This window comes from Epargyreus clarus, unplaced genomic scaffold, assembly GCF_041222505.1.
Source record: "Epargyreus clarus isolate Ecla_fem2 unplaced genomic scaffold, WU_Ecla_fem_2.2 ptg000019l, whole genome shotgun sequence".
Classification (NCBI taxonomy): domain Eukaryota; kingdom Metazoa; phylum Arthropoda; class Insecta; order Lepidoptera; family Hesperiidae; genus Epargyreus; species Epargyreus clarus.
The window spans coordinates 4,733,353-4,759,978 of NW_027332227.1; the positions used below are offsets into that span (position 1 = coordinate 4,733,353).

The window sequence follows — 26,626 nt, forward strand, 5'->3', positions numbered from 1 at the left end:
GTCGAACACACAACAATATGATAATTCCGTTGCTAGTTTTATTCTAGCCGTTAATTTATATACTCCTATAAACCATGAGTCCTCAAACATTTGCTTGCTTTAATTACAGCTTAAAACTTCGTTACATCGTTTTACCGAGACGCGTAACCTATTTATTTACGAAAATTCTCGACTCGATTCTTCTAGATGGATATAACTAACTGTGTAAGCAAGCATCAATATTTAGCGAATGTAGGACTGGGAAAAACCGGTCATTTAATTGGTAGGACAATGTGGCTTATTTAATTGTAATTATTTTAGTCGGCTACTGAAAAAAGAATAAACATTTTCTGATTTTTTAGGGAAAAGTTTTGCTGGTTTCCCTAGTCCTACATTCACAAAATGTCTATGCTTATTTCCTGTGTTAGTTATCTTTATTTTTTTTTTTTTTTGTAAATAAGAAGTTTCGACATCACTGCAAAACGTAGCTACTCATTATTCCAACTTTATTAATTCCAACCTGTTATTATTCATAATAAAATATGTAAGGGTCCATAATCTACTATTGTTATATAACTAATTTCTTAATATACTATTCGTTATGTAGCGTTGCTTTTGGCCTGCCTGCCCTTATGTAGTTCTTCTAATTCCGCCTGCAGTTCGGCGTACCTCTTTTGCAATTGTTTCTCGCGGTCCGTTTGTCTGTTAACATCCTCCGTTAGTGACTGAAAAGATGTTTTATTATTTATGAATACAATATAGTTAATATACTATAATATAATAATATTACAATATTTAAATCAACCGTTTCATTGGGTAAATTTGATCTTTATTAATGTTATATAAAACTCAAATGTTTTGCTTTATCGATGTGTAAACTTTACGCTATAAATTAACCCGTGAAGATAACTAAATATTCAAGAAATAGTTCAAATATCTTCTACTAGACTATTACAGTAGCAATTTAAAGTAAAAAATGAATTTCCATACCTCTATCCTACGTGGTACAGCAGCCTTTTCTTGTTCGGCCAAAAATTTGAACGTGGACAGTTCCAGATTGGCTTGCTCTATCTGATCTTGCAACTCTTGAAACTGCTTGATGAGCGACGCCGCACGACTTTGGTAACCACCTGGAAATGTTAAAAGTGATGAAAGTAATCTTAAGTGCCCACCGGCGAAGTCTTGGCGACGCCGTGTTCCAACTGTTTATAAGTGAAGGATCATGTTTGCCTGAACGCTTGCTTCCTCAAATGGAGTATCACATATACTTATATATGACTTAACACACTCATTACCTTCAGCATTGTTTCTATGTATCCGAAAAAATAATAAGATGTATGGCGATATTACTGTAGCACTTTATCAACAAACATTTCATAATTTCGCTCTTATTCCTTTGTTCGTTCGTAAATTGTGAATTAAAAAAAGAACTAAGTAATAATGTACCTGTTAGCACTCTAAGTTTCTTCTCCATCTTAGAACATTTCTTTGCTTCCTTTGCCATGTGATTTCTGTTTTGTTCTAATCTTTTTTCGGCCGACTCTAGCCTGTCCTTTTTACTTGCCAAGTTAGCTCTTGTATACCTGTTTTGTCCTGGTAAGAATAGCACCTAGAAAACATACAACATTTATTGGGTTAATATCGGCACCAAGATATAACTGATCATTAAAATTGCCAGCTAATTTGATAATTTTAAGGGTTGCGTAACCAAAAGTTACAAATGGATCCCTATTACTAAGCCTCCGCTGTCTGTATATCTGTCAGTCACAGGGCTACATATCTTGAACCGTAACACATGAGACACTTCAATTTTTTATAGAGTATGTATAACGATGGCCGCTATAATAAAAAATAAAAAATAAACGGGGTCACCCTGAACGAAACCGCTATAGCTATGTATTCCCAGCAGTGTTTACTGAACCGTAATAAGAAGAAAGTTCAAATTTTCACAATGCATTTATTGCAATTGTTGCTATGATAACAAATACTTAAAATAAGAGATCTTGTTGTAAAAACAAACTAACCTGCGCCAAGCACTCCTCCCACACTTGCGTGTACGCATCGATACTGAGGTCGCCGTGGGTCATGCCGGTCTTCACCACCTCCATCTCCCTCTCCAGCTCGCGCTTGGCCGCGTCCAGCTCCTCAGTAGAGAACTCCTCGTATGGATGCTGCTCGAGGTACGCGAGGTGCGACGCTTGTAATTGCACTGCACGCTTCTTGTCAATGCCTGGAAAAGTTTGAAGGTGGTAGAACCCTTTGTGGTTCGACTCCGGCGGCACCACCGCCACACCTATTTCTGCCTAATAACAGCAGTGTTAGGCGCTGCTGTGTTCCGGTTTGAAGGGAGACATACTTTTCAGAGGCGTTCCAACTTAGTCCTCAGGGGTAGCGGCGCATCTGTGACTGACCTCAAATAGGAATATCTAATCCTATCTGGGGTTGATTACAGATGTCCATGGGCGGCAGTAGCCACTTACCATCAGGTGGACTGCATATATTATAAAAAAATTAAAACTTTTTTTCTTGAAGCTGTGGTTGGTTATACCGGTCTTGACAACATTATGGAAGTAAATTTAACGCAACCTGAATTTAATTAAAATAATTGAAGTGTGAAGAGTGAATGCCCGTTTTAATGCTACTTTTTGTGAGCTATATTAAATGTAAACCTTAGGAAACATTAGTGAAATAACACATAGAAATAATAACTCTTTATTGTTTGATTTAAAAAATATTGGTTTTAATTTTTACAATATATAAATAGCGAATTTTAATGTTACTATAAAATATATTTTAAATTTATTGATGTAAGGCTTTTTTATTACATAAATATCAAAGTTTTGGAGTGGTTTTATAATTTTACCGAGCACGTTGATCGAGGGGTCCGAGGTTTAAATCCAAAATATGCACCTCTGATTGTTCAAAGTTATGTGCGTATTATAAGTTAATTACTTGTTTATTTATTATAAGTTATTACTTGTTTAAACGATAAAGGAACACATCGCGAGGGCACCATACCGGAGAATTCTTAAAAAAAAGTTTTCAAAGGTTTGTGAAATCTACCAATTCCACCAATTCGACTTGGTCAGCGCGGTGGACTATGACCTAATCCTTCTTTTTCTGAGGGAAGACCCGTGCCCAGCTGTGAGACAGTATTGGGTTGATGATGATAATGATGATGATGATGACGCGGGGCCGGATCTTGCAGCGGCGCGAGGCCGGCGGGCGGTGCCGCACCGCTTTATCTCTCTCCTTGTGTGTGTGTTAGCTTGCTTATCTGTGCGCGCGCGTGTGTTCGTTTGTTTGTTTGTTTGTGTGTGTGCACGTGTGTGTGTGCGTGTGTGTATGTGCGCGTGTCACCTGGCGGCGGGTCGTGCAGCGCGTCGTAGTGCAGCATGGCGAGCATCTCCGCCTTGAGCAGGTCCTCGGCGCGCTGCAGCGGCGCCAGGCCGGCGGGCGGCGCCGCGCCGCGCACCAGCGCGCTCACCTCCAGCGGCCGCGCGGCGCCGCGACGCACCGCCGACGAGCGTCTAGCGAGCGCCGCCGCACCTGTGGACCACACCCTTAACATTATAGGTAGAGTCCGCGCCTGTCAGTACTTTTAGAACTGTTAGTCCGCGGCAAATTTAATTAGAGTTACTCATTATGTATTTATAACTCTAGCACGCTTAAGTTTGTCTTTTAAGTGAAATTTTGTTATTTCTTTAGACAATAAAAAAAATCTTTAAACCTAAACTGCTAGTCCGCGCAAAACTGCTAGTCCCCTCTGAATATATAAAAAGTCACGACGCAATAGCAAATTGTAAATATTAGCGGAACGAAGACAGCTCGGAACCCCTCCGGCACCCGTCCGCTGTCTGCTCTCGCCCACTGGTACTTAGCTGCGTTAGTGTGCCCTTACATTACGGAATATACGGTAACTAAACCTGCATGTTATAGCTTCAGAGCGGACTAGAAGTTTGGCGCAGACTATACATATGCACCAGCTATAACCCACAACACTTGAACTCTACACCTGAAATTATCAAGCTACTCTTACAAACTTATATTTTTTATAAATATTAAGTACATGTACAGCTGTTTACATATTAAAAAGTTGTTATGTACATTAATATCGGCACTCAGACACCGCACTCGAAGTTGTTATATGGAGACGGCAGAGACTGCGGCACATTATATGCAGACGCCTTAATATACAGCACCATTATGGTAGTGCTTAGAGTCGATACGCACGTCTCTTATCGGCTTAGCGAGCAGCCTCTCGGGCACCTGGGATAGGTCCTCGGCGCGAACGCTGTGCAGCGGCAGCGACCACAACGCGTTACGCACCGACATCTCTACGTAAAACACCGTCATGCAAGAGTTTAGAGTAGTATACACACGTGTCTCGTCTGCCTCACTCGCGGGCAGCACGATCTCGTAGTCGTTGCGTGACGCCGGCAGCAACCGAAGCGCATTACGAACCGACACTCCACCTATATCACCATCCTGCATGACATTAAAGTGGTATACGCACGCCTTTCGTACGCCTCGCGCGCGCGTCGTTCGTCCGCATCGCATTACGAACCGACATCTTTAAGTACAACACTGTCATGCAAGAGTTTAGAGTAGCATACGCACGTCATGAAGTGTTTAAGATACAATACGTACGTCTTTCGTCCGCCTCGCGCGCGCTTCGTTCGTCCGCGTCGGCCTGGTCTTCGGCGCGGGTGACGGACGGAGTGGCGGGCGGGGCGGAGTCCTGCGCGGGCACCACGATCTCGTAGTCGTTGCGCGGCGCCGGCAACGACTGCAGCGCGTTGCGGACTGACGCTTTCAGCTGGAATATGTATGTTGTAATTCTCTCCTTTAGTTAGCACGTTAAAAGATCCTATCCCTTTCTTGTGATGATTTTTTTAGAGTTCAATGCTTAAAGGGTAAGAATTGAGCTCTTTATTTTGATACTCTACATAATAATAAATATAACAAACAATTCGTAACCTTTTGCCTTCTAGGGGACGCCATATTACATTATGGCGTAATGTCATATAACCTATAGTTAAAATGATAGGTCAAACGTCGTAATTATGATGAATAGTTTAAGGTTTAAGAGGGAAGGATAACCTGTTTAACTCATTATAAAGACGACATCATCGTTAAATGTAAGCCACTTGCCTGTTTTTGTATTTGATTAGCCATTTGAGGAGTGTCTCCTGTACTCAGTTGGTCCTCTGGATTTATGCTTAACTTGTCGCGTAATCCCGGAGTCTAAAAAAAGTAAAAAAAAAAAATCGTTAAATTGTTTGTTTTAAAGAATCAACAACATCATAATATGCTCAATATTCTTATTAAAATATTCCCTCAAAATGATCTTGAAAATGTTCATATTCCATTATTTATAATATTCTTAGATCTAGCATGTAAAATCGTACCGTCAAAGCAGTCTGTCCTGTTCCATGGCCGGGTGTAGCGAAACTTCCTGGAGTCGATACTTCGCTGCGGGATGATCTGTAATTCCATTTTAAATAAATTAAATTCATTTTAAACTAAAATTATCGCGGATTAGAAACATTTTAATTTGTATATGGAACCTGGAACAGAAAAACGAAGTAGACATAGGGTAGATAGATTAATGTACCACTTGTCAACGGTTTCTTTCGCCACTGCAGTTTCACTGTGACCACATTCCATCAAATGGGTCGAAATATCAGCATTAGCAACAATAAAATTAAAATTCCATATAAATACAAAATAAATGAAATTGGTTTATAATGTTAAAATAATTACATATTATTATTGTAACGTAACGCCCTAGCGTAACAGTCATAACAAAAAAATAACGTTCATCCTTTTGCTCTTCCAAGGCGCGAAAATTCAAAAAATATTTGATAAGTGTAATATAATTTACCGGAAGGGCGTGACGAGCAGCGTGTTGGGCGTGTGCGCGGGCGCCTGCGGCGGCGCGCCCAGCGGCGTGTTGGCGCCGCCCTTCAGCGGCGTGTCCACGTGCGTCAGCGCCATCACGTTCTGCGCCTCCATCAGCACCCTGCACACAGTGGACGTTTAGGTAAGCATCACTCAAAACGTCTTAGTTATAGTAGATAATTTACTTGATACTAAATTACATGTCAGAATCTGATATATTGTCGTACCATGCCATTTTAGGATATGTATATAAAAAAATGTGAGCCGTCACGGGACGCCTGGCAGATGTGAAACATCGACATTATTTTGTAAAAGTAATATGCAGAAAAGAACATAGTGTGATAGGAACTAAATATGTCATAATGATAAAATATTACGATTTTTTCCAGATAACGATGACTATTTATTGAATAAACATAGTCGATTGCGCATGGCGACGCGTCGCCACACCGTACACACTACTGCATATAGACTGTATATATATACCATCGGCATGCGTCGCCACGCCAGAAATCGGTTTTACGTGCGGCTATAGATGTTTCACATCAAAAATATGGGAGTCAGACCAAGAAATTGAGACCCGGATAGAAATGGCCCGAGCTTCATATATCACCATGAGGAAAGTTTTGTGCTGTCGATGAATTGACATCAAGCTCCGAGTTAGGATCCTCCTATGCTACATCTGGCCTACGTCGTATACGGTTGCGAAGCATGGACACTAAAAAAAGACACTCGAAAACATCTAGAGGCATTCGAGATGTGGTGTTATCGTCGCATGCTTCGCATTAGTTGGTCACAGAAAGTCAGAAACGAGATCGTACTCCAGCGCGTCTACATGACCCAGCAGCTGATACGTACCATCAAGAAGTAAGATGTAAAGAATGGGGAGAGTGAGATTGTAAAAAGTAGAGAGAGTGAGCGAGTTAGGGATGTCGAAATTGAGAAAGCAAGAAAATGGAATGGATTGATATCTCGAAAACATGTCACTACAAGAGTGAGGTGGTAGAAAGGGTTGGGTTAGTGTGTTATAGTATAGTTATATAGTGTAAGCAATACACAAACTGTATGGGTTTCATTTAATTTTTTTCCATCTACTGAGAAATGAGATATTAACAATAATTCCCGTAATTTTGTGAGCAAAAAAAAAAAGCGGATATTTACATTTTTTTCCCAAATAGTATTGTAAACTTTTGAAGGACCTGATTCAAAAATTTCCTTTGGCTTCAACGCCTCCAAATCCGGCTTAAACATACACTTTAATAATTTTTCATAAGCTCCCGAAAAGCAGTATAAGTTCAATAAACAGTGTATGTCGTACCGGTCGGTGGTAGCGGCGGGCGTGCGCAGCGCGGTGGCGGGCGCGGGGCACAGCGCGTACGCGGCGAGCAGCGCGTCCGTGGCCGCGCCCGCCGCGCCGCCCGCCGCCTCGCGCGCCGCCTCGCCCGCGCGGCCCAGCTTCACCACCGCTTGTAGCTCCTGCACACACACACACGTTATAATGTACTGGTTCTCAACTGGAGATCGAAATTTGATCATAATAACAAATTTTTCAACTTTTTTTACTGATTATTCTACATAATATATGAAGTAATGTATATGTAATAATACTAGTTATTTTCTATACCTACTCATTTACTTACCCTAAAATGAGTTTTCCCTTTAGTTGGCCATATATCATTACTTTCCAGAATTTTACCCTTATAAGGACTATCTGATGGTAAAATAATACAGATGTGTTTTTTTTCTTTGTCAAAACATTTAAATTCTGTGTACTGCCTCCTTTACACAATCTTCATCAGTATTTAATAAGACGTAAGCCCCTTTGAATATATGATCTCTATAAACGCTCATCAGTTTTTGTTATGCTCCTTAAAATACAAGGCTCACAGTTTTGAGAAATTGTAATAAATTAAAATTTCTTATCTGAAGACCCAACCACAGTAGCATCATATGCAAATTGTAAGTAAGAAACCCTAAAATGATAATGACACAAATATGTTCAACAGACCTGATCGGTGACCTGCGGCTCGGGCAGCACGAGCTTGCTGCGCTTGCGGGCAGGCTGCTCGCCCTGCAGCATCGCTTGCGGCACGTCGTTCTCCTTGCGCTGCTTCAGCTTCTGCTTGTCCTTGCGACGGTCTCTCTGATGCAAGATTTCAAAAATGGATTAAAGATAAAAAGATATTTCTTCATTATGTTAAAATATAGAGTGTTTATTTGGTAATGAAGGTAACAGAACTCCATGTGGTTTAACTCCAGCAGCACTACTGTCACATCTATTTATGACTAATAACAGCAATGTTAAATGCTGCTGTATTCGTTTAAAGGGTGTGGTAAGGGACATACTTTTCCAAGGAATTCCAACTCAATCAACAAAAATAAAATTTTATTAGGGATTAATTACCAATATCCAAGGATGACAGTTGCCACTTGCCATCACTTGGACTGCATACTAGTTTGTTACTACTATATTATACAAACAAGGGGAGATTAAGTATGTACAACCTTTGTCATTACGAAATATAAAACATAATTTACACATTTGGCATCAAACGGTAAGACACATTTATAAAAGAATTGACTGTCGCATTTTTTAAAAGAAATATACACTGAACTAAGTAGTAACTATTGTAGTTAATTAAAAAAATACATATAAACAATAGTAGTTACTATTACTATTCAGACTGTCATTTTATAATACTCAAGCATATCTCACCTCTTCCTTCTCAGAGTGCAACTCTCCATCCAAATGCTGTTGTCTCAGTCGGGAAAAGTCTGGCGCCATTGGATCGACCACTTCAGTGGACGTGTCGTAGAAACCCAACGCAGGCCTCTTCTCAAACGGTATCTCCGAGTTATAGTCCACGCCTCGCTTCTTCTTACGCCTGATAACAACACAATAAGATTTGTTATGTACAGGATGATTTTTTTAAGTGTGCCTGGATACGAAATACGAAACTTTATTTTGCGAAAAATACTTAAAGGAGTTATGAGGCCTATCATGATGAAAGTTAAAACAACATATAGTTGATTAAAATAATGATGATACAAATACACGTTGTGTTTTATTTTTACAACTAACTCATCAGTTTAAATGTCCCTTATTCATTTTAGACTATTGTAAGAGCTTAATAGTTCCCAGGTTTGTTAATTAGTCAGACAGAAATTTCAAAGATTAATTTAGATTTACAATCTGAATCTGAATGTTTCTGTAATTGTCCTTGTGTACGTTCATAGCGTCTAGTATCTATCTTCTATTAAATATTCTATCTATCTATCTAGTGTTATATGTAATACATTTTATAATACTTTTAATAAATAAAATAATATAAAGCTTTCCCAAGGAAATCTATTAAACAATAAATAGCACTTGCTGTGATACATACCTGATTGGCACAGCTATGCCGGCGGCACTAAGCTCTCTTCTCTTTTGCAACGCCGCGAGGCGACGCGCTTCCTCCAGCTGCTTTTCCCTCGCTTTCCGCTTCGCCTTCTTACCCTGTGTGTTGGCCAGACGAGCGCGCGCCTCCGACAGCATCTCTAGCTCTGTTATAATTGATTAGATATATTTATGTATTAGATATGATAAGGTGTTGCAATCTAAATTGATTTTTGATATATTTTAAAAAATATTCTATAGACATCAAGTTTGTGATTAAAAAAATATTTTATACTCTAGTATACTCAGAAAATAACAGTACAAATAAGGCCTGAAACACAAAAGTGTTATGGTGTGTTACCTTAAAGCCACAACTAAGATAATTTTTCAAGAGAATGCTGGAAAGCAGAGCATTGCACAACATTAATTTTTGCATTGAGATGGATAGCATTGCCGACTTTTGTAGTGCTACACTGGAACACTCTTTTTGGCCTTAAATATACGCCTACTATAAGCCTACACAGCACTACAAGTCTATTTTGTACATACAATTTGTTAAAACCATTATCTTAAATCTGGATAATGTCAAATTGTCAAATTTGTAGAGGAGCAAGGGAAGATTATTAATGTGCCCAATTACAATTTGCTTAAAAAGAATTCTAGGTTCTTAACTGAAATATTCTTATAATCTGTACTCCTCTTGATTTCAAGTCCAACAGTTTGTAGTATACATTATATGTAATAGAAATTACCATCTTCATCCATGTCCTTAGGATCAGGTCTTGCTGGCTTGGTCTCAGGATTGGGGTCAATCTCTCCGGGCTTCAGCTTCCTGGGGTCATCCCCCATGTCCTCACCCTCCTCTTTCTTTTGAGCTTGGTCCCTAAAATGTAATAGAAAAAATTATCTTGCTGGACAATATTATGATTAACTTAGGTTTATGAGATTTTTCAACAATTACTTTTGAATTGGTGATTCTGTAAACGTAACTTCAGTAGGTTTACCAAAAGGATAATTATATGGCAATTTTACAAGATTGCTTACAAAATGTATAATTTAAACATTATAACTTAAACCATACAAAGATTTCTAAAATAATCATTATATGAATGTTGAGGTGTATTACAAAAATTATGAAATTAATACTACATAACTTATACCAAATACATAAGGATAACCCAAATAATTACAAACCCACACATATTGTAAATGTAACTGCATTATACAGTGAAAGTGATATAACAGTAGTGAAGCCTTACAATAGATATTCATATCGCTCTAAGCACTGCGCTGCTGTACGTCCAATTATAGGAGCGATGGTCCTCCACTGCGTGGGCATCAGCTTGGCCAGGTGCAGCAGCTTCTCGTCCTCCTCGCGAGACCACTCGGTCTTCTTGATACTGGGGTCCAACCACTCATACCAGCGCGCCTTGCACTGCTTCGCAGATTTGCGATGTAGCAGCGACGCAATACGTGACCACTGGTTCTTCCCATATTTCATAACAGCCGCCTTGAGGATTTCATCCTATAACATACATTAAAAGCATTAAAACACTGTAAACCGATGGAAAGCAAATGCAACTAACCAAACAAAAATATATCCAAGCCACAAACCTCAGTATTGCGCCAAACGCCCCCTTTTATCATAATACGAGGCATGATGAAAAATTTGCCTCACTTTTTATGTATTAAATGTGATATTCCGGATTGAACACTTTTAGATTCCCGTAATTAAAAAACAATACTCCAACTCCGAATTCATTGACAGAATGACAGATAGACCAAACAGAACAGAGGACAGACGCGAACAAGACGTCGAAAAGACAGTAAACAGTATAGATAATAAACACAAAATACGGGACCCTAAAAATAGCAATGATTTTTTCAAGTTTTAGGAATAAATAAATACAGTATTTATAACTTTTAAAAGTCATAATAATAACAGATGTTTTATAAAAAAAATGAGATATTTAGTTTTACCCTGAGGTCTTCTTGCATTTAAAGTTAACTGTTTGGTTTTAACTGTGCTGTGGCAAAAAATATTGAATAAATCCATTTCTAAGGATATGATCATTTTATAAATTGTTGTTGTTTTCGAATATTTTATTTACTTTGTTGTAGAGGGAGGCGGCAAAGAAGTTTTGTATGGTTGGTAGTACCAACTGTCAATGCCAAATGCCAATAAAATAAACGAAGCGAAGCGAAGATATGCGAACTGTGCCCATTTCTCAATACGAGACACTCCCTTTTCTTGTTAATTTTTATCGTACATTATACAAAACAGAATACTATTGGATATATGCGTGAAATTCATAGTGATGTGATATTCGTAGTGAACATATAAAATATCATGGACCGGTGAAGTGATTTAACGTTATTGATCTTTCCGCGAGAACCTCTCGGGAGGCAAGTACTTAACATTAAAATTAATGAAGTCTGTTTAGTTAACATTAAATCTATAGGTTTTACACAAGCGATATGCCCTTGGATTCAATGAGTCATTACGCTTCGTATTTACTCATCGCTAATGAAAAAATAATGATGAGATTAGTGCAGCGGAAGTCGTTAATAACGATTGTCGGTAGCGCTGTATGTGGGCTCGGGCACAGATACCATATCTGTGCTAAACCTACACCTAACAATTTGTCAATACTGTTTTATTTAACATTACATTGGTATAATAACTGTAGTAAATGTATATAATAAAAATTATAAAAAAAAATATTTTGATTTTTTTCAGAATGTCGACTATATCCAGGTCACTTCATATCAGCCAGCAGAAGCTGGCTGAAAAATTAATAATCCTCAATGATAGGGGAATTGGAATGTTAACCAGAATCTACAACATTAAGAAAGCTTGTGGAGATGCTAAATCCAAACCTGCATTCCTCAGCGACAAGACACTGGAGTCATCCATTAAACATATTGTGCGACGGTTTCCCAACATCGATGTTAAAGGTCTCCAAGCTATAACAAATATCAGAAATGAAATCATAAAGTCCCTCTCATTGTATTATTATACTTTTGTTGATCTTCTCGACTTCAAGGATAATGTTTGTGAGCTTTTGAACATGATAGATGCTTTTCAAGTTACATTGGATTTAACACTCAATTTTGAGTTAACAAAAAATTATCTTGATCTTGTAACTACATATGTTTCTCTAATGATATTGTTATCTAGGGTAGAAGATCGAAAAGCAGTGCTTGGTTTATTCAATGCTGCTCATGAAATGGTTCACAACCAAATTGATCCAAGTTTCCCACGTTTAGGGCAAATGATTGTAGATTATGATGCTCCTTTTAAGAAGCTCTCTGAGGAATTCTTTCCTCACCAGAAAGTACTGGCAAGTGCATTAAACTCCTTATGGCATGTGTACCCTGCTAGGAACTTAACAGCTGAGCACTGGAGATCTGAGCAAAAGTTGAGCTTAGTTAGTAACCCGGCTCAACTCTTGAAGCCTTCAGAGACTACCACTATGTCATGTGAATATGTGTCATTGGAATCTCTGGAGAGGTGGGTAATATTTGGCTTTGCCCTCTGTCACCAAATGTTGCAACAAGACCATGCTAACAAAATGTGGGTAAGTGCTTTAGAGTCAGGTTGGGTCCTTGCTCTCTTCCGCGATGAGGTCATCTATATTCACACATACATACAAAGCTTTTTTGATGGAATAAAAGGGTATGGAAAAAGAATATCAGAGGTTAAAGATTGCTATCATCATTCAGTGCAAAAGGCTGGGTATAAGCACAGGGAAAGGCGAAAATTTTTAAGAACTGCTTTGAAGGAGTTGGGATTAATACTGACTGACCAGCCTGGTCTATTAGGACCTAAAGCACTTTTGATATTTATTGGACTTTGCTATGCCAGAGATGAAGTATTCTGGCTACTACGTCATAACGACAACCCACCACAGAAGGTTAAGGGAAAATCAACAGAAGACTTAGTTGACCGTCAACTTCCAGAACTTTTGTTCCACATGGAAGAATTGAGGGCTTTGGTGCGTAAATATAGTCAAGTCATGCAAAGATACTATGTTCAGTATTTATCTGGATTTGATGCCGTTGCTCTTAACCTGATGATTCAGAACCTACAAGTCTGCCCAGAAGATGAAAGTGTTATACTTTCGTCGTTATGTAACACTGCCGCAAATTTGAGTGTTAAACAAGTGGAGGACAATGAACTATTTGATTTCCGTGCATTCCGTTTAGATTGGTTTAGATTACAGGCATACACCTCTGTAACTAAAACTCCACTGAATCTTGTAGATCAGAGGGAACTGGCCCAATTTATTGATAAAATGGTCTTCCATACTAAAATGGTTGACAACCTTGATGAAATAATGGTTGAAACTTCCGACTTGTCATTGTTCTGCTTTTACAGCAAAATATTTGAAAGTCAATTTCACATGTGCTTAGAATTTCCAGCACAAAATAGGTACATCATCGCTTTCCCACTCATCTGCAGCCACTTTCAGAATTGCACTCATGAGCTATGTCCGGAAGAAAGACATCACATCAGAGAAAGGAGTCTCTCTGTTGTGAATATTTTCTTAGATGAAATGGCAAAAGAAGCCAAAAACATCATAACTACAATATGTGATGAACAATGCACCATGAGTGATAAGTTGCTCCCAAAACATTGTGCACAAACCATAGCCCACTTGGCCAACAGGAAGAAGAAAGACAAGAACAAGAAAAACCCAATAGAAATTGTGAAACCCGGAGCTGAGAGTTACAGAAAGACTAGAGAGGAGTTAACAACAATGGATAAACTCCACATGGCACTGACAGAATTGTGCTCTGCCATAAACTACTGCACCACTGTCAATGTATGGGAGTACACATTTGCCCCGAGGGAGTACTTGCATCAACATTTGGAAACTAGATTTTCCAAAGCTCTGGTTGGAATGGTTATGTTCAATCAGGATACCAGCGAAATAGCTAAGCCATCAGAGTTACTGGTAAGTGTAAGAGCTTACATGAATGTGCTTCAAACTGTGGAAAATTATGTTCACATTGATATAACAAGGGTGTTCAATAATTGCCTATTACAACAGACCCAAAATATGGATAGCCATGGTGAAAAAACCATAGCATCCTTGTACACGCAATGGTACTCAGAAATTTTATTAAGAAGAGTAAGCGCTGGAAGTATTTGCTTTTCTATGAATCAGAAGGCTTTTGTGAGTCTGTCAGCTGAAGGTGCTATTCCATTCAACGCTGAGGAATATTCAGACATCAATGAGCTTCGAGCCTTAGCAGAGTTGATTGGGCCGTATGGTATGAAATTATTGAGCGAAACATTGATGTGGCACATTGCTAGCCAAGTTCAAGAACTAAAAAAACTGGTAGTCCAAAACAAAGAAGTTTTGCAAATGCTGAGAACCAATTTCGATAAACCTGAAATAATGAGGGAACAATTCAAAAGATTACAACATGTTGACAATGTGTTGCAAAGGATGACAATCATTGGAGTTATTTTAAGCTTTAGGCAAATAGCTCAAGAGTCGCTGCTTGATGTTTTGGAGCGAAGAATACCATTCCTTATAAGCTCTATAAAAGATTTTCAGCAGCAATTACCTGGTGGGGATCCCATGCGTGTCATATCGGAGATGTGTTCCGCTGCCGGTCTGGCTTGCAAAGTAGATCCTACATTGGCATCCGCATTGCGTCAGCATAAGGCAGAGTTGGAAGATGATGAACACCTAATCGTATGTTTGTTGATGGTGTTCGTGGCAGTGTCTCTTCCGAGACTCGCCCGCAGTGAAGGTTCGTTTTACAGGCCGTCCTTAGAAGGACACGCAAATAACATCCATTGCATGGCTCCAGCCATAAACCATATTTTCGGAGCTTTGTTTACGATATGTGGCCAAGGTGATATAGAGGACAGAATGAAGGAATTTCTTGCGTTAGCATCTTCCTCTTTGTTACGTCTAGGGCAAGAAACCGAAAAAGAAGCGATAAGAAATCGTGAATCCGTTTATTTACTCCTCGATCTTATTGTTCAAGAGTCTCCATTCCTTACAATGGATCTATTGGAATCCTGCTTTCCATATGTTTTAATACGCAATGCTTATCACGAAGTTTACAAACAAGAGCAAATGCTATTGCATTCTTAATTTATTTAAGTACTTTGGTTAAAGACAACTTAGATAGTATGTAAATGTAATATGTTAATTTAATATACCCTCTATTATATAGTTTTAATACTATTATGTAGATGCAAATTCCAATGTTATTTACTAGACATGTTACTATGTATTTCCATAAAGTATACTGAGATTATTTTTAATGATCTTATTTTGTTATTTGAAATATTGATTCCGTTTTAGAAATACTTATGTTACAAAAGAATCATTAGGCTTTAATAAGACTGGAGAAGTATTCCTTTACTTTTTAGAAAGTTAGACATATACTTGTACCACCTTATGAGTAGAATACCTAAAATAAACGTACAGTAAAATTAACCGTTTTTTATATTCGCTACTATAATAATATATTAATATGTAAGTAAAATGTTTTTACAAAGTTGTTTAGCTTTATCATGTAATTTATTTCTGTTTTACTTTAGTAGATAATATTATCACTATGATGTAGAGTTATTCGAGAATTAAGTTAATATGGAAATATATCGTTATCGACAATGATATGGTTAAGGTGCCTAAGATAACATCAGAAATACATAGCCAGTAATAGCTTTTAAATATCAGTTACTGGCGTTGTCTTCCATAAGTATATTTTAACAAGTTAAATGACCTACTAACTATTACTAAGTTGTTTCAACACTTCACTTTACTACTTTGTTACGCTCTAAACAAATGTTTGATGTATAACTTACCTATTGTTAGTGTGCAAATTTATGTGATGCACTCTTCATTATCGAATACTTTCGGTATAGTGTTTATAATTGTATGGTCACTTGTGGTAGCCTATAATTTAATTCATACGGTTTTACCTCAAGAGAATGGCATAACGAATTGAGAATCTACTTCGGCGACAGTTTTAATTTGCTGCCCAAGATATAGGGCTAAAAAAATAAAGCTGCGTCTATAGAATTGTAAAATTTTACCTCCCCCCATAATAAGTGTCGCCCACGACTCCGGTATCTTCCCCCTCGCGGGGCTTCTACCCAGAACATCCGATACAACCCCAACATTATGTTTTGTTTTTATATCTATTGTTTTTTGTTACTTTTGTAGCAAATCTTTTCCTTTCTTTATTACAACTTCTATTCGCATCACATCCATTTGCATATTGGCGATTTTCAGGACTATGCAACACCTATTTTTCAATCTCATAATTACAATTACAGACAATATAGTAATAAGCTGCCTACGCTATGCATTTTTTATTTCATATTTCACTCTTTAAATAAAAAAAAAACATTTAGGTATGTCTAATAGTTTAGGTAATTTGCCTCAAACGAAATAAATTATTCAATATATGACTTCCACACAAATTAAAATGGACTTTTGAAGGCTCTTAAAAGACTTACGTTATAATTGAATCTGTGCACCTTCTTAATAAAGGAATATTCAATCTCATATTTCAATTGGCATAGGGACCGTGCATTAACTAGAACATCGTTTATGGGCTTTGGTAATGTACTCATAAAATGTAAAGCGTATAGACAAATAAATATAATGTTTTAGAATTTAGAAAAAATATTGCCTTTATCGATTTATTCTTTTAAAATCATAACAGTTACATATCGTGGCAAAAATTAATGAAGACAATTTGATAATAAAGAATAATGTGACCGCTCGAAGAAAAATAATAGTATAGAATAGTAATTTGCAGATATTTTCACTTCTAGTCGTGAGCTCCAGAGAGTTTTACGCTCATAGACCTACTCGAAGAACATTAAATTACTGGGATACTAGTTACATAAATATTGTTTCTAAAATTGTGTTTATATCGCTTTTATTTTGGTTTTTAATTCGAGTGGAGTTGCTTCGGTGCTAAGTTATTGGACGGTTCCTATTATTGCTGGAATGTTAAACATTTTTCACTTTTGTATTTTTATGCATTTAGGGCAACATCTATGTTTTCAATTTTATAAATATTTTGACATTATGTTTATTTTTATTCCACGCTAAGTATTATCTATAAATCATTGATACTTTGGTAATAAACTAGTGATGTATCGATTTATGTGAGTTTTATTTGTTATACCTTCATTGTGAAATACTACATCTTATATTATTGACTAAACAGTCATTATACATTTATCCTTTAATAATAAAAAAAACTGTGCAATATTGCAGTTTATGTTCTATCAAATAACAAATAACTACTACTACACAGATGATAATTAATGGTATTGTAACTTCTTTTCTTTTGTTAACGAGGGGAAATCTTTAAATTTTACCTGGTGCAGAAACGGGTTATGTTATGTTAACCCTCGTGGGATCGCCAAGGAACCAACCGTGGTCTTCTGTACCCGACGTCAAAGTTGAGTCCTACCCAAGAGAGTATTTACGCTCATTAAAACTAGCGTGTATACGACACAATATTCGATTACACATACCGTCCCGGGGTCACTGAATGGTGGTTAGAGTTCCCAAAATGAATTATTGTAAGTAAAATTAATAACAGCATTTCAAAAAGTTAAGAAGTCGAGGGAGAAATGGTGTTAACTTTTAGGAGTGGAAACTATTTGTTTTCACTTTTTTGTAGCGATACTAGATTTACCTAAATATCTATAAAAAGTTTAACGAATATTGTACAAGGAAAATAAAAAAATGACATTCATGTAAAATTTATTGTATTTTTTTGTTATTTTGAAATCACATGTTGTAACATTCATCTCATTAATTAAAAATATTCACATTGTCATTTAAATAATCTATTACGGTAATCTAGCTTACATATAGGAGAAATAATGCCATTGAGTACTACTTGATGGAAATAATGCTACCCATCAATTACACGATTGGTCGAGTCACTCTACATTTGAAACATTACCCTCACTTTACATACAAATATACAACATTATAGTACAATTATAAGAACTTGTGTATTGTTTCGACATTCACTAATAAAATGGCATTAATATGGTATACTTATAAGACTGATCCTTAATATTAAATGTATAGAAATCATAAAAATACATCATGCTCTTTGGCTTGCACGACGGAGAGTTATTCTACGTAGTAAGGTTGACAATAAACAAAATATCATTATCTATAGAGATCAAATGAACTGTACAACAGATGTTCACCTAGTGTTTTACGTAAATAAGGAGTGTGATATGCAAATAGATTCACATCGTAAAAATCATTAATGTTCTGTTGCGGACAGTTAAAATTTGAGCCATAATCACGCACAAAGCGTTGAGAATTTATCATAATACGAGATTGAAAACTTTTCAGTCTAATAACATTTAATACAATTTGGCAATACTGTTAAAATTTAAACCTACAAATGTAAACGAATATAATTGTCGCAATCGATTGCCACAGGAAGACTAATCACCGGCGTCAACTAGCTTTTACAATAAATTATGTGACACATTATTAGAAGTAAGCCTTAATTTTAATGTTAACCACCTAGAGCAATATTAGCATAAGGAACTATTAAAATTTTGTTCATGGAAAAACTGGCATGGTGTGGCATCACGCCAATTAGATTACTGACAATACATACAAGAAGTATATCGCCACAAACAATACATCTTATTAATATTAAATGCGTTTTTATAAATGTAAGATTCTATAACCACATCACCACAGTTCTTCCACAATCAATTTTAATAGCATACTATAAAAAAAAAAGAAAATACATCTTAAATAAAAATCAGACTTTTGACTATGGGTTGTTGGAATGAGTGTCAGAAAAATCAAGGCTTACACTTCTTGGACCGCCATTTTAGCCAAATATTTAATTATAATAATAATTGTAAATTTAGAAAAAACATTCTGAGCCTAAGATAAATTGAGACGATTCCTTTTACAAAAGTATATAGAGGAAGGAGTAACAAAACGATTGGAATATAAATTGGTATAATGGCACCTAACATTCCGCTTACGTTTAACCTTTAAATACATTTAAAATAATATATAAAAATTACAATTATGGAGATTCTAGTGAAATAATGCAGTATTATAGTACAATACTCTAATCGGTATGAATATTTAGTATGTCACTTGCTCGATACTTTACACCGTAGCCTTCGTGGTATACTTCTCCATTTATATACAAAAATATACATAAACGTCCGGTTGGAGCGGTTCCTCGTCAGGGTCGCCGGCGGGAGGACGCGTCGTCCTCGGTCATTTATATCCTCTTGTACAAAAATAATAGCTAATCTTATAGAACACCACGCGGTCGGCCGATCGACTTCGAGCTCGGCGGAACGATAACGTCAATCCTTGAGCAAACCGGAGCACAGTCTCGAAAGTCGATCGGAGAGGGAGGGAGTCACGCACGTACAGTTTTTCGAGGGGCGAGGGTGATACCTTAAGAGCGTTTGTCCACCGCCCCAGTCACCGGACCGTTACCGACACTGAGATGACGGCGCCGAAGTAGCGTTACATACATTTACAGTTCAGTGTCCGTCACTTCATAGTAAAGTCGGCCTGAAATAATCTTTCTCGGTGACGGTCCGTTGACGGCGGCGGTGGATAAACGCCCTAGCGGGGGGGCTTCGTTTCGTGTGGAGAACGCCGCACGGAGCGGGGGCGGGACGAGCTCGTTAAAACCGAGTAGCGTCCTAGTCGTCGCGGTCGCGCGGCGGGTGCGTGACGGTGAGCGAGTCGGGCGAGTGGAGCGTGATGGTGGTCTGCGAGGCCACGGTGACCTTGTGGTCGGGCGCGGCGGGGGCGGCGGCGGGCGCGGCGGCGGCGGGCGCGCGGTACACGTAGCCGAGCAGCAGCGGCACGCCGGGCGCGAGCGCGACCAGCTCGAGCTGCGCGCCGTCCCCGCCCGCGCTCGGCTCGTACTGTCAGACCTTCTGCGCGGGCCGCATCTCGTACGACTGCGGGTACGCGTTCGCGTACGGCTCCGGCCGCCGCGCACTCGGACCTGGGGGCGCTGACGCTGAAAAAATTTATATTTTAAATTGAATCCTTGAATTTTTATATGAATATTTGAATAGTAGTGAGAAACCGATTGAGTAAAACAAAATATAACAAAAGAAATAATAATAAATAATAAAGATTATAACAATAAATTATTTAAAACTGGATTACATTTCAACATCATATGACATTGCATTTCAACGTCCACAGATTTTACCCATGAGAACCAAGCAGTTCTTCAGTGCTAACTGCTTATCGTCGGCCGAGGCATCTTTGTTCCTCACGTAGTTAAATTTCCGCGCTAAACTGCTACTTCGCTTCGAATATAGAAAGGAATCACGTTGTAGCAGCAAATATTAGCGGGACAAATACAGCGTGAGGTCCCCAGTATCCGTCCACTGCCCGCTTTCGTCCGCGGATACATGGCTACCTTAGTATGCCGTTACTGTTGCTAAGGAGTATATGCTTGTAGTGTGTTCGACTTTATTGGCTCTTTGACCTCACCTGCGCAACAACATCAGAGCGGACTTGAAGTTGGGCGCAGACTTTACTATATTCTACACTTACCCATCTCGCGCGGCGCGTACGTGAGCGGCGGCGCGTACCCCTTGTGCGTGCGCGCGCGGCGGTGGCCGGGCCGCGGCGGCTGGCGCGCGTCCCGCCGCGCCGCGCCCGCCGCCGCGCCGCCCGCGGTGCCGCGCATCCGCCGCAGCGTGTTCATCGGCCGCCGGAGCGTCTCCGACAACCGCCTGAACCAAGAACGATACATTACAATTTCATTCCTGATTTAAAATCAAGCCAAATAAATAACTTGTAATACGCATACAAAGGAGATACACTTAATTGTATTTTTGTATTAACTTACATTCTATGCTTTACATATAATATCATTTCATAAATCAAAGCGAAGGCACCTAAAAATATTTTCAAACGAACTTTAAAATTTCATAATTTAAAACAAATTATAATTATAGAGAAAACAGACGCCTTTCAGGAATTATATCTATCTCTGTAAAAGATGCAAAGCCCTTTTCGTGTTTGCGTTGCGTGATATGGTTACTTTTATTAGTTCAAGCCATTATATAATCCGTTAATGACTTTAAGTTTGTTATTTATTAATAACCGTCTTCTTTTAGTTACTACGGTTTTTAATATTCACGTTACGTCTCTGCGAATAACTGAATATTCCATTAGACGTTAAAGCTGAAGGTGGTAGAACCCTTTATGGTTCGACGCAGTTCTCACCTAGCCGGCGGTCGTTTCGGATTCGACGAGGGCGTGTGCACCGCGCAGCACTTGACGAACGCACTCATACACACTACGAGCGGTACCCCACCGAGCAACACCGCCCACCACTGCTACGTCACCCACGCCTGCAGCGACTGCACAGCACTGCAGGGCACTTATCTAGGGCTGATTAAAGATGTCTATGGGCGGCAGTATCCACTTACCATCAGGTGGATGGCTCGTCTACTACTCCTATATTATAAAAAAGACGCAGTTCTCACCTCGCCGGCGGTCGTTTCGGGTTCGACGAGGGCGTGTGCACCGCGCAACACTTGACGAACGCGCCCATACACACGACGAGCGCGACGCCGCCGAGCAGCACCGCCCACCAATGCTCCGTCACCCACGCCTGCAGCGTCTGCAGCGTCGCGCGGTTCAGCAGCAGGTTCTTGAGGCGCGCGAGCGGACCCTCCGCGTCGACCGCGCGACACTTGAGGAACACGTCGCAGTACCTGTTATGGTGATATTTTGATTAATGTTTATTGTATAATATATTGTTTATATATTTAGTTACGCTCTTTATGGATACAATAAATTCCACGGTGGTGTAAAAAGAGTTTATGTACGGTAAATATAAGTTGTTATAGTATAATTTCTTGATTTAAATGATAGGTTTAAAAAAAAGAGTATAATTAAGTATCCAAGGACCGAGAGAAAAATGTTGAATACGAATCTAGGGGTTAAATCTTTTCGGAATTGAATAATAGAAGCTTTAGATTCGAAAAGTCCCAAACGTGGGTATGTATATAAGTGCAGTCAATAAAGTGCCGGAAACGAAACTTACAATTGAGGCTGCTAGAACACGAGTGGCCTAACTACATTTTAATGATTTTTGACCTATCTGTATTTCGTAATTCAAAAATGTTGTGTCGTCCGCGTAAAACTGCTAATCCGCTCTGAATATAGAAATGAATCGTGTCGCCATAGTAAATTGTATGACTACACCTCGCGTCAACTTCAGAACGGACAATATACTTTTAATTTTCTCCAAATTGTAAATCGTTTTTTGTAGTTAGGCTACTCTGGTTCTAACAGCATCAATTATATATTTTCGTCAATAAGTTTGAACTTCATACAACTAAAGCATAACTTACCCTTGGAAGTTATCACACGGCGAGCCCGGCCGCAGGCTGATACCGCCCGGGGGCAAGCCGACACGTTGCGCGAAGTCTGCGGTACTCTGGCACGTGTCCGGCGTGGGCCCGGTCTGGCACGCGAGCTGGCAGAGCGCGCGCCGGTCCACCACCGCGGTCACGCCGTCGCCCATCGCGGTCGGCGCGGACGACAGGAAACACTCGGTCATGTTCCACGCGAGACATATCGAGCCGCTGCACTCGCCCTTGATGCACAGCTGGGTGCCTGTGTAAGTGGTAAGGTTATAATTATGAGAAAATAATACAATTTTGAGGTGTGATATGAGGTTGGCGAAGTTCTAGGTTTTAGTTGTAAATGGGACGTGATGGAATGTGAGATATGTGCAATTATAGGTGTGTGTTATATGTGTGTTTACGCACCTGCGGTTTGAAGACGTATGAGATTTTTATTGTGAAGTAATGAACAAGTGGTGTTAAATTTGTAAGGATGTAATACCATGATGCAACTTATCTATATCTTGATACAACATGTGTTAAATGTATGAAATGCATCATATAATATGTGTTGTGCGCGCTCTTGTAAGTTATAAATGGTGGGATTGTTGTTATGTGTAGTGTTTAATAAGACAGTAGATGTGTGCCTTGGGTGTGAGGTTAGATGCGAGACATAGGCTTAGCACGTACTGCGGTTGACTTTTGGCTTAATTTTGTTTCAGTACTATCATGGATTTCTATCGAATAGCACGTGTCGTGGCTTAGTAAAAACCGGATGCGGTTAAACGCAATTCGTGTGCCATTTCGAATCCGCTTGCGTTTAACCGTAATGCCTTAAGTATGTAGTAGCGCGTTGTGTGTGCGTACCGTTGTTGCAGTGCGTGCGGTCGGGCAGCGCGCGCGGCGCGGGGCACTCGGCGGAGCGGCCGGAGCAGAAGGCGGCGTGGCCGCACTCGCCGGCCGCGCGGCACGTCTGGTTGCGGCGCGCGCTCACGAACTGGCAGCTGCTCGCGTTGCAGCACGGACCCTGCGACGGACTGGGGACAACAACGACATACACATTAAGTTCTGTTGAAATATATGACATTTCTAAGTAATAAAATTCAACATCACAAATATATAAATAGATATAATTTATTGCATTGTAATTATTATCGATAAACTGTAATTATTAACCGAATTTAAAAATTGAGCTTCTGTATTCGATCGCTATGTATGTTAGTATGTTTGCATGTCTGCATATTTCTCAAAAACTACTGATGCAATTTTGATACGCTTTTGGTTTTCTGAAAGTATATCTTACAAGAAAGGTTTTTGTATAAAATGCATTAGGAATTTTTAATTTGTGATTGTGATATTGGAAAATAATAATATACATACAAAATTAAATACCGCAATCAGTTTAATAATGGGAAGTGGATGCTTAAAATCACATGCACTGAAATAATAACTGTTGGTCAAATATGTTCCTTACCTAAAAGGGGTTATCTTTTAAAATTAATATCCTTAATATTTCAATATTAATTTTGAATGCTTTTAGTGGCAATGGTAATAATATAAAACAATTTTACCTGCACTGTGTGTCGGCTCTCCTAGTGCATCCTTTTGCCGTGCCATTCCGTTCACGTTCGCTCGTGCTTAGGATACGCGGATAACAGCATCGATCTTTGCATTCCTTTTCATCATAACCTGATAATGGAAAATATAATTTTCTTTTTAGATGAATGTTCATACTAATAATGTCTACCACAATTTACCCGAGTATAAAATTGCGTTTGACTTTGAGTCTATTAGTATTTGTTTTTAACTATTTAATATAATGTGTAAGCAAACATTGTAAGCTAACCTTACATGAATAATCTCAAATGTATGTGAAATAGACTTAATTCCTTCTTATTCTGAAAGGAACTCTTAAAAGGAAACGGTTATATTATATGAAAATTATTTATACAATAAGTGTTAAAACTTTCGTATCGAATAATTTTGCAGCAATACATACCGCAGTCGCATTCCTCGCCGACCTCAACGATCTTGTTGCCGCAGAAGGCGCCCGCGCTCGCCGTGAGACAGTTCCGCTTGCGGCCGTCCCGCACAGCATCCAACACCGCGGAGATGTTGCCCACCGAGCACGCGGAGAACCGGCTGTTGTTCGGTCGGTCGCCCGATGTGGCTGATGCGAACATTATGAAGTTGCCTTGCTGACCGCCCGGACGACACTCGGACGGGTAGTCGTGCTGGAATTTGAGAATTTCAACTGTTAGTTCGAACATTTCCCGATTTTTTTTCTCATTTTTTATTTCAAGGCACTATTGTCATTCTTATAACAATATAGTTAAGCGCGTTGTAACCTAGTTTGCAGGGTGTGGGTAAGGGAGAGACATTATTTTAATTTCTTTATTCCCGTTATCACGACCCAGTTGGTCGGACCGTGGTTCCAGCAAAAACACGATACGTTAACCGTTAAGTATTGTAATGACTTAACTTCGCGGCAATGTCAGTTCAAAATCATATAGGTCAGATGGACTTTTCATTCTATTCCATAAAAAACAACACGGACTATTTCCAGCTGATTTCCCACAGATAAATGTTTTTTTCAACGTGTATATTATAAAATACTAACCGGCGATCCGAAGTTGTGTCCGATCTCGTGCGCCAGTGTGAGCTGGCTGACCTTGGGCGGCACGCGGCTGTTGTAGTTGACGAAGGTGATGATGCCGGTGTTGAGCGAGCGCTTCGTGCTGTGGTACATGCCGCCGGTGGTCTCTGTATAGGTTTTGTACTTCTCGCAGATACCACCGGACGCACCACTCGCGCTCGCCACCCAAGCAAGACCTGGATAATTTAAGTTATATATTATTTTTAAAGAACTTTCTTTCATAATAGTATGTACTTCAAGTGTAGGCAAGTATACTTGACATGTGAAGGAAAACTTGTTGTAAAAATCTTCGTGTTTTAATTCTAATACATTCATGACACTACCACCACTCATTTAACATGTGACATGTAACACTCATGTAACATTAGCAGTGTTAAAAGTGGCTGTGGTCTGCCTTGGAAAAATGAGACATTATTATTTCAACTCAATCATCACATAGAATTCCAGTTCGTATACAATTCATTACCATTGACGGCAATAGCTTCGTACCATTAGATGATCTACATGCTCATAGCTACGTTATACATATGAATAATCTACACTGGTTGTATTTTAGCTTCGGTTAGGACCAACCTACTCTGTATGTCAGCCTTGTATAATGACAATCTGCAACAGTTCCTTAATGAAGTTCAAGGTCGAATGTCAACATACCTAGGGTGCCGCCAGTAAAGTCTCTGTAGGTGAAAACATAGGCCAAGCAGAAGTCCTCGTGGTTGCCCAACGAGTGCAAGTTCAGGAAGTTGGACACGTCGATGTTCTCCAAGCAGAACTGGTTCGGCTCGCTTTGGTCAAAGTAGCGTGTACTGCACGATGAGTCGTCGTCAATCTGAGAGAATTTAATTATAAAGGTTAATCTTAATATATAAAAATGAATGTTTGTCTGTATGTCGTTTATAGAATCGTAAACTATACATTTGAGCCCATGAAGGTTTCTGAGTTGGTAAGACCAATTTTTAAAAATGTGACTGGATTATGTATTAGCTATAGATGCGACCAGTACTATGCTTATGTCATTATTGTTGATATACTAAAACGCATTTTTGATTTATCACCAATATAAACAACCACTACATACTAGAGTATGTGTGTGTATGTGTGTAGACACACAATCACCATTTAACTATTCACATTAACGCTCAGTTTTAAACTATAGTCCTATGTTTGAAAGGATGTCTATAATTACATATATCTATACAATAATCTAAAAAGTTCTCAACATACATTTTGAGTAACCGATTGTTATGAAATAATAAATTTGATGACATATTAATCAAATACACTCCTCTAACAAGACATGTACATTTTTTGATAC

At 38.9% G+C, this 26,626-nt stretch overlaps 3 protein-coding genes across 3 annotated transcripts in view; 1 reads left to right on the forward strand and 2 right to left on the reverse strand.

Annotated features, from left to right (window-relative positions):
* Positions 1–491: 491 nt before the first annotated feature.
* Positions 492–11,073, reverse strand: Cdc5 (cell division cycle protein 21). Its single transcript, XM_073083542.1, has 16 exons — positions 10,877–11,073; positions 10,522–10,787; positions 10,015–10,145; positions 9,270–9,429; positions 8,600–8,768; positions 7,892–8,026; positions 7,202–7,359; positions 5,867–6,004; positions 5,391–5,466; positions 5,134–5,226; positions 4,630–4,798; positions 3,340–3,528; positions 2,004–2,209; positions 1,426–1,588; positions 970–1,109; positions 492–704 (listed from the first exon to the last, which is right to left on the reverse strand). The coding sequence occupies exons 1-16, from the start codon at positions 10,919–10,921 to the stop codon at positions 579–581; spliced, it is 2,364 nt and encodes a 787-aa protein (XP_072939643.1). The 5' UTR covers positions 10,922–11,073; the 3' UTR covers positions 492–578.
* Positions 11,074–11,427: 354 nt separating this feature from the next.
* Hem (Nck associated protein 1 Hem) lies at positions 11,428–16,532 on the forward strand. The gene is made up of 2 exons (XM_073083585.1): positions 11,428–11,668; positions 12,003–16,532. The coding sequence occupies exon 2, from the start codon at positions 12,004–12,006 to the stop codon at positions 15,379–15,381; it is 3,378 nt and encodes a 1,125-aa protein (XP_072939686.1). The 5' UTR covers positions 11,428–11,668; position 12,003; the 3' UTR covers positions 15,382–16,532.
* Positions 16,533–19,891: 3,359 nt separating this feature from the next.
* kuz (zinc-dependent metalloprotease kuz) overlaps positions 19,892–26,626 on the reverse strand; it is an 83,404-nt gene continuing 76,669 nt past the window's right edge. The window contains exons 8-16 of the mRNA XM_073083586.1: positions 25,966–26,140; positions 25,279–25,490; positions 24,658–24,892; positions 24,230–24,347; positions 23,526–23,695; positions 22,665–22,929; positions 21,792–22,022; positions 20,851–21,032; positions 19,892–20,302 (exon numbers count right to left, since the gene is read on the reverse strand). Coding sequence (XP_072939687.1) covers positions 20,208–20,302; positions 20,851–21,032; positions 21,792–22,022; positions 22,665–22,929; positions 23,526–23,695; positions 24,230–24,347; positions 24,658–24,892; positions 25,279–25,490; positions 25,966–26,140 — 1,683 coding nt within the window. The 3' untranslated portion in view covers positions 19,892–20,207. The remainder of the gene's footprint in view (positions 20,303–20,850; positions 21,033–21,791; positions 22,023–22,664; positions 22,930–23,525; positions 23,696–24,229; positions 24,348–24,657; positions 24,893–25,278; positions 25,491–25,965; positions 26,141–26,626) is intronic.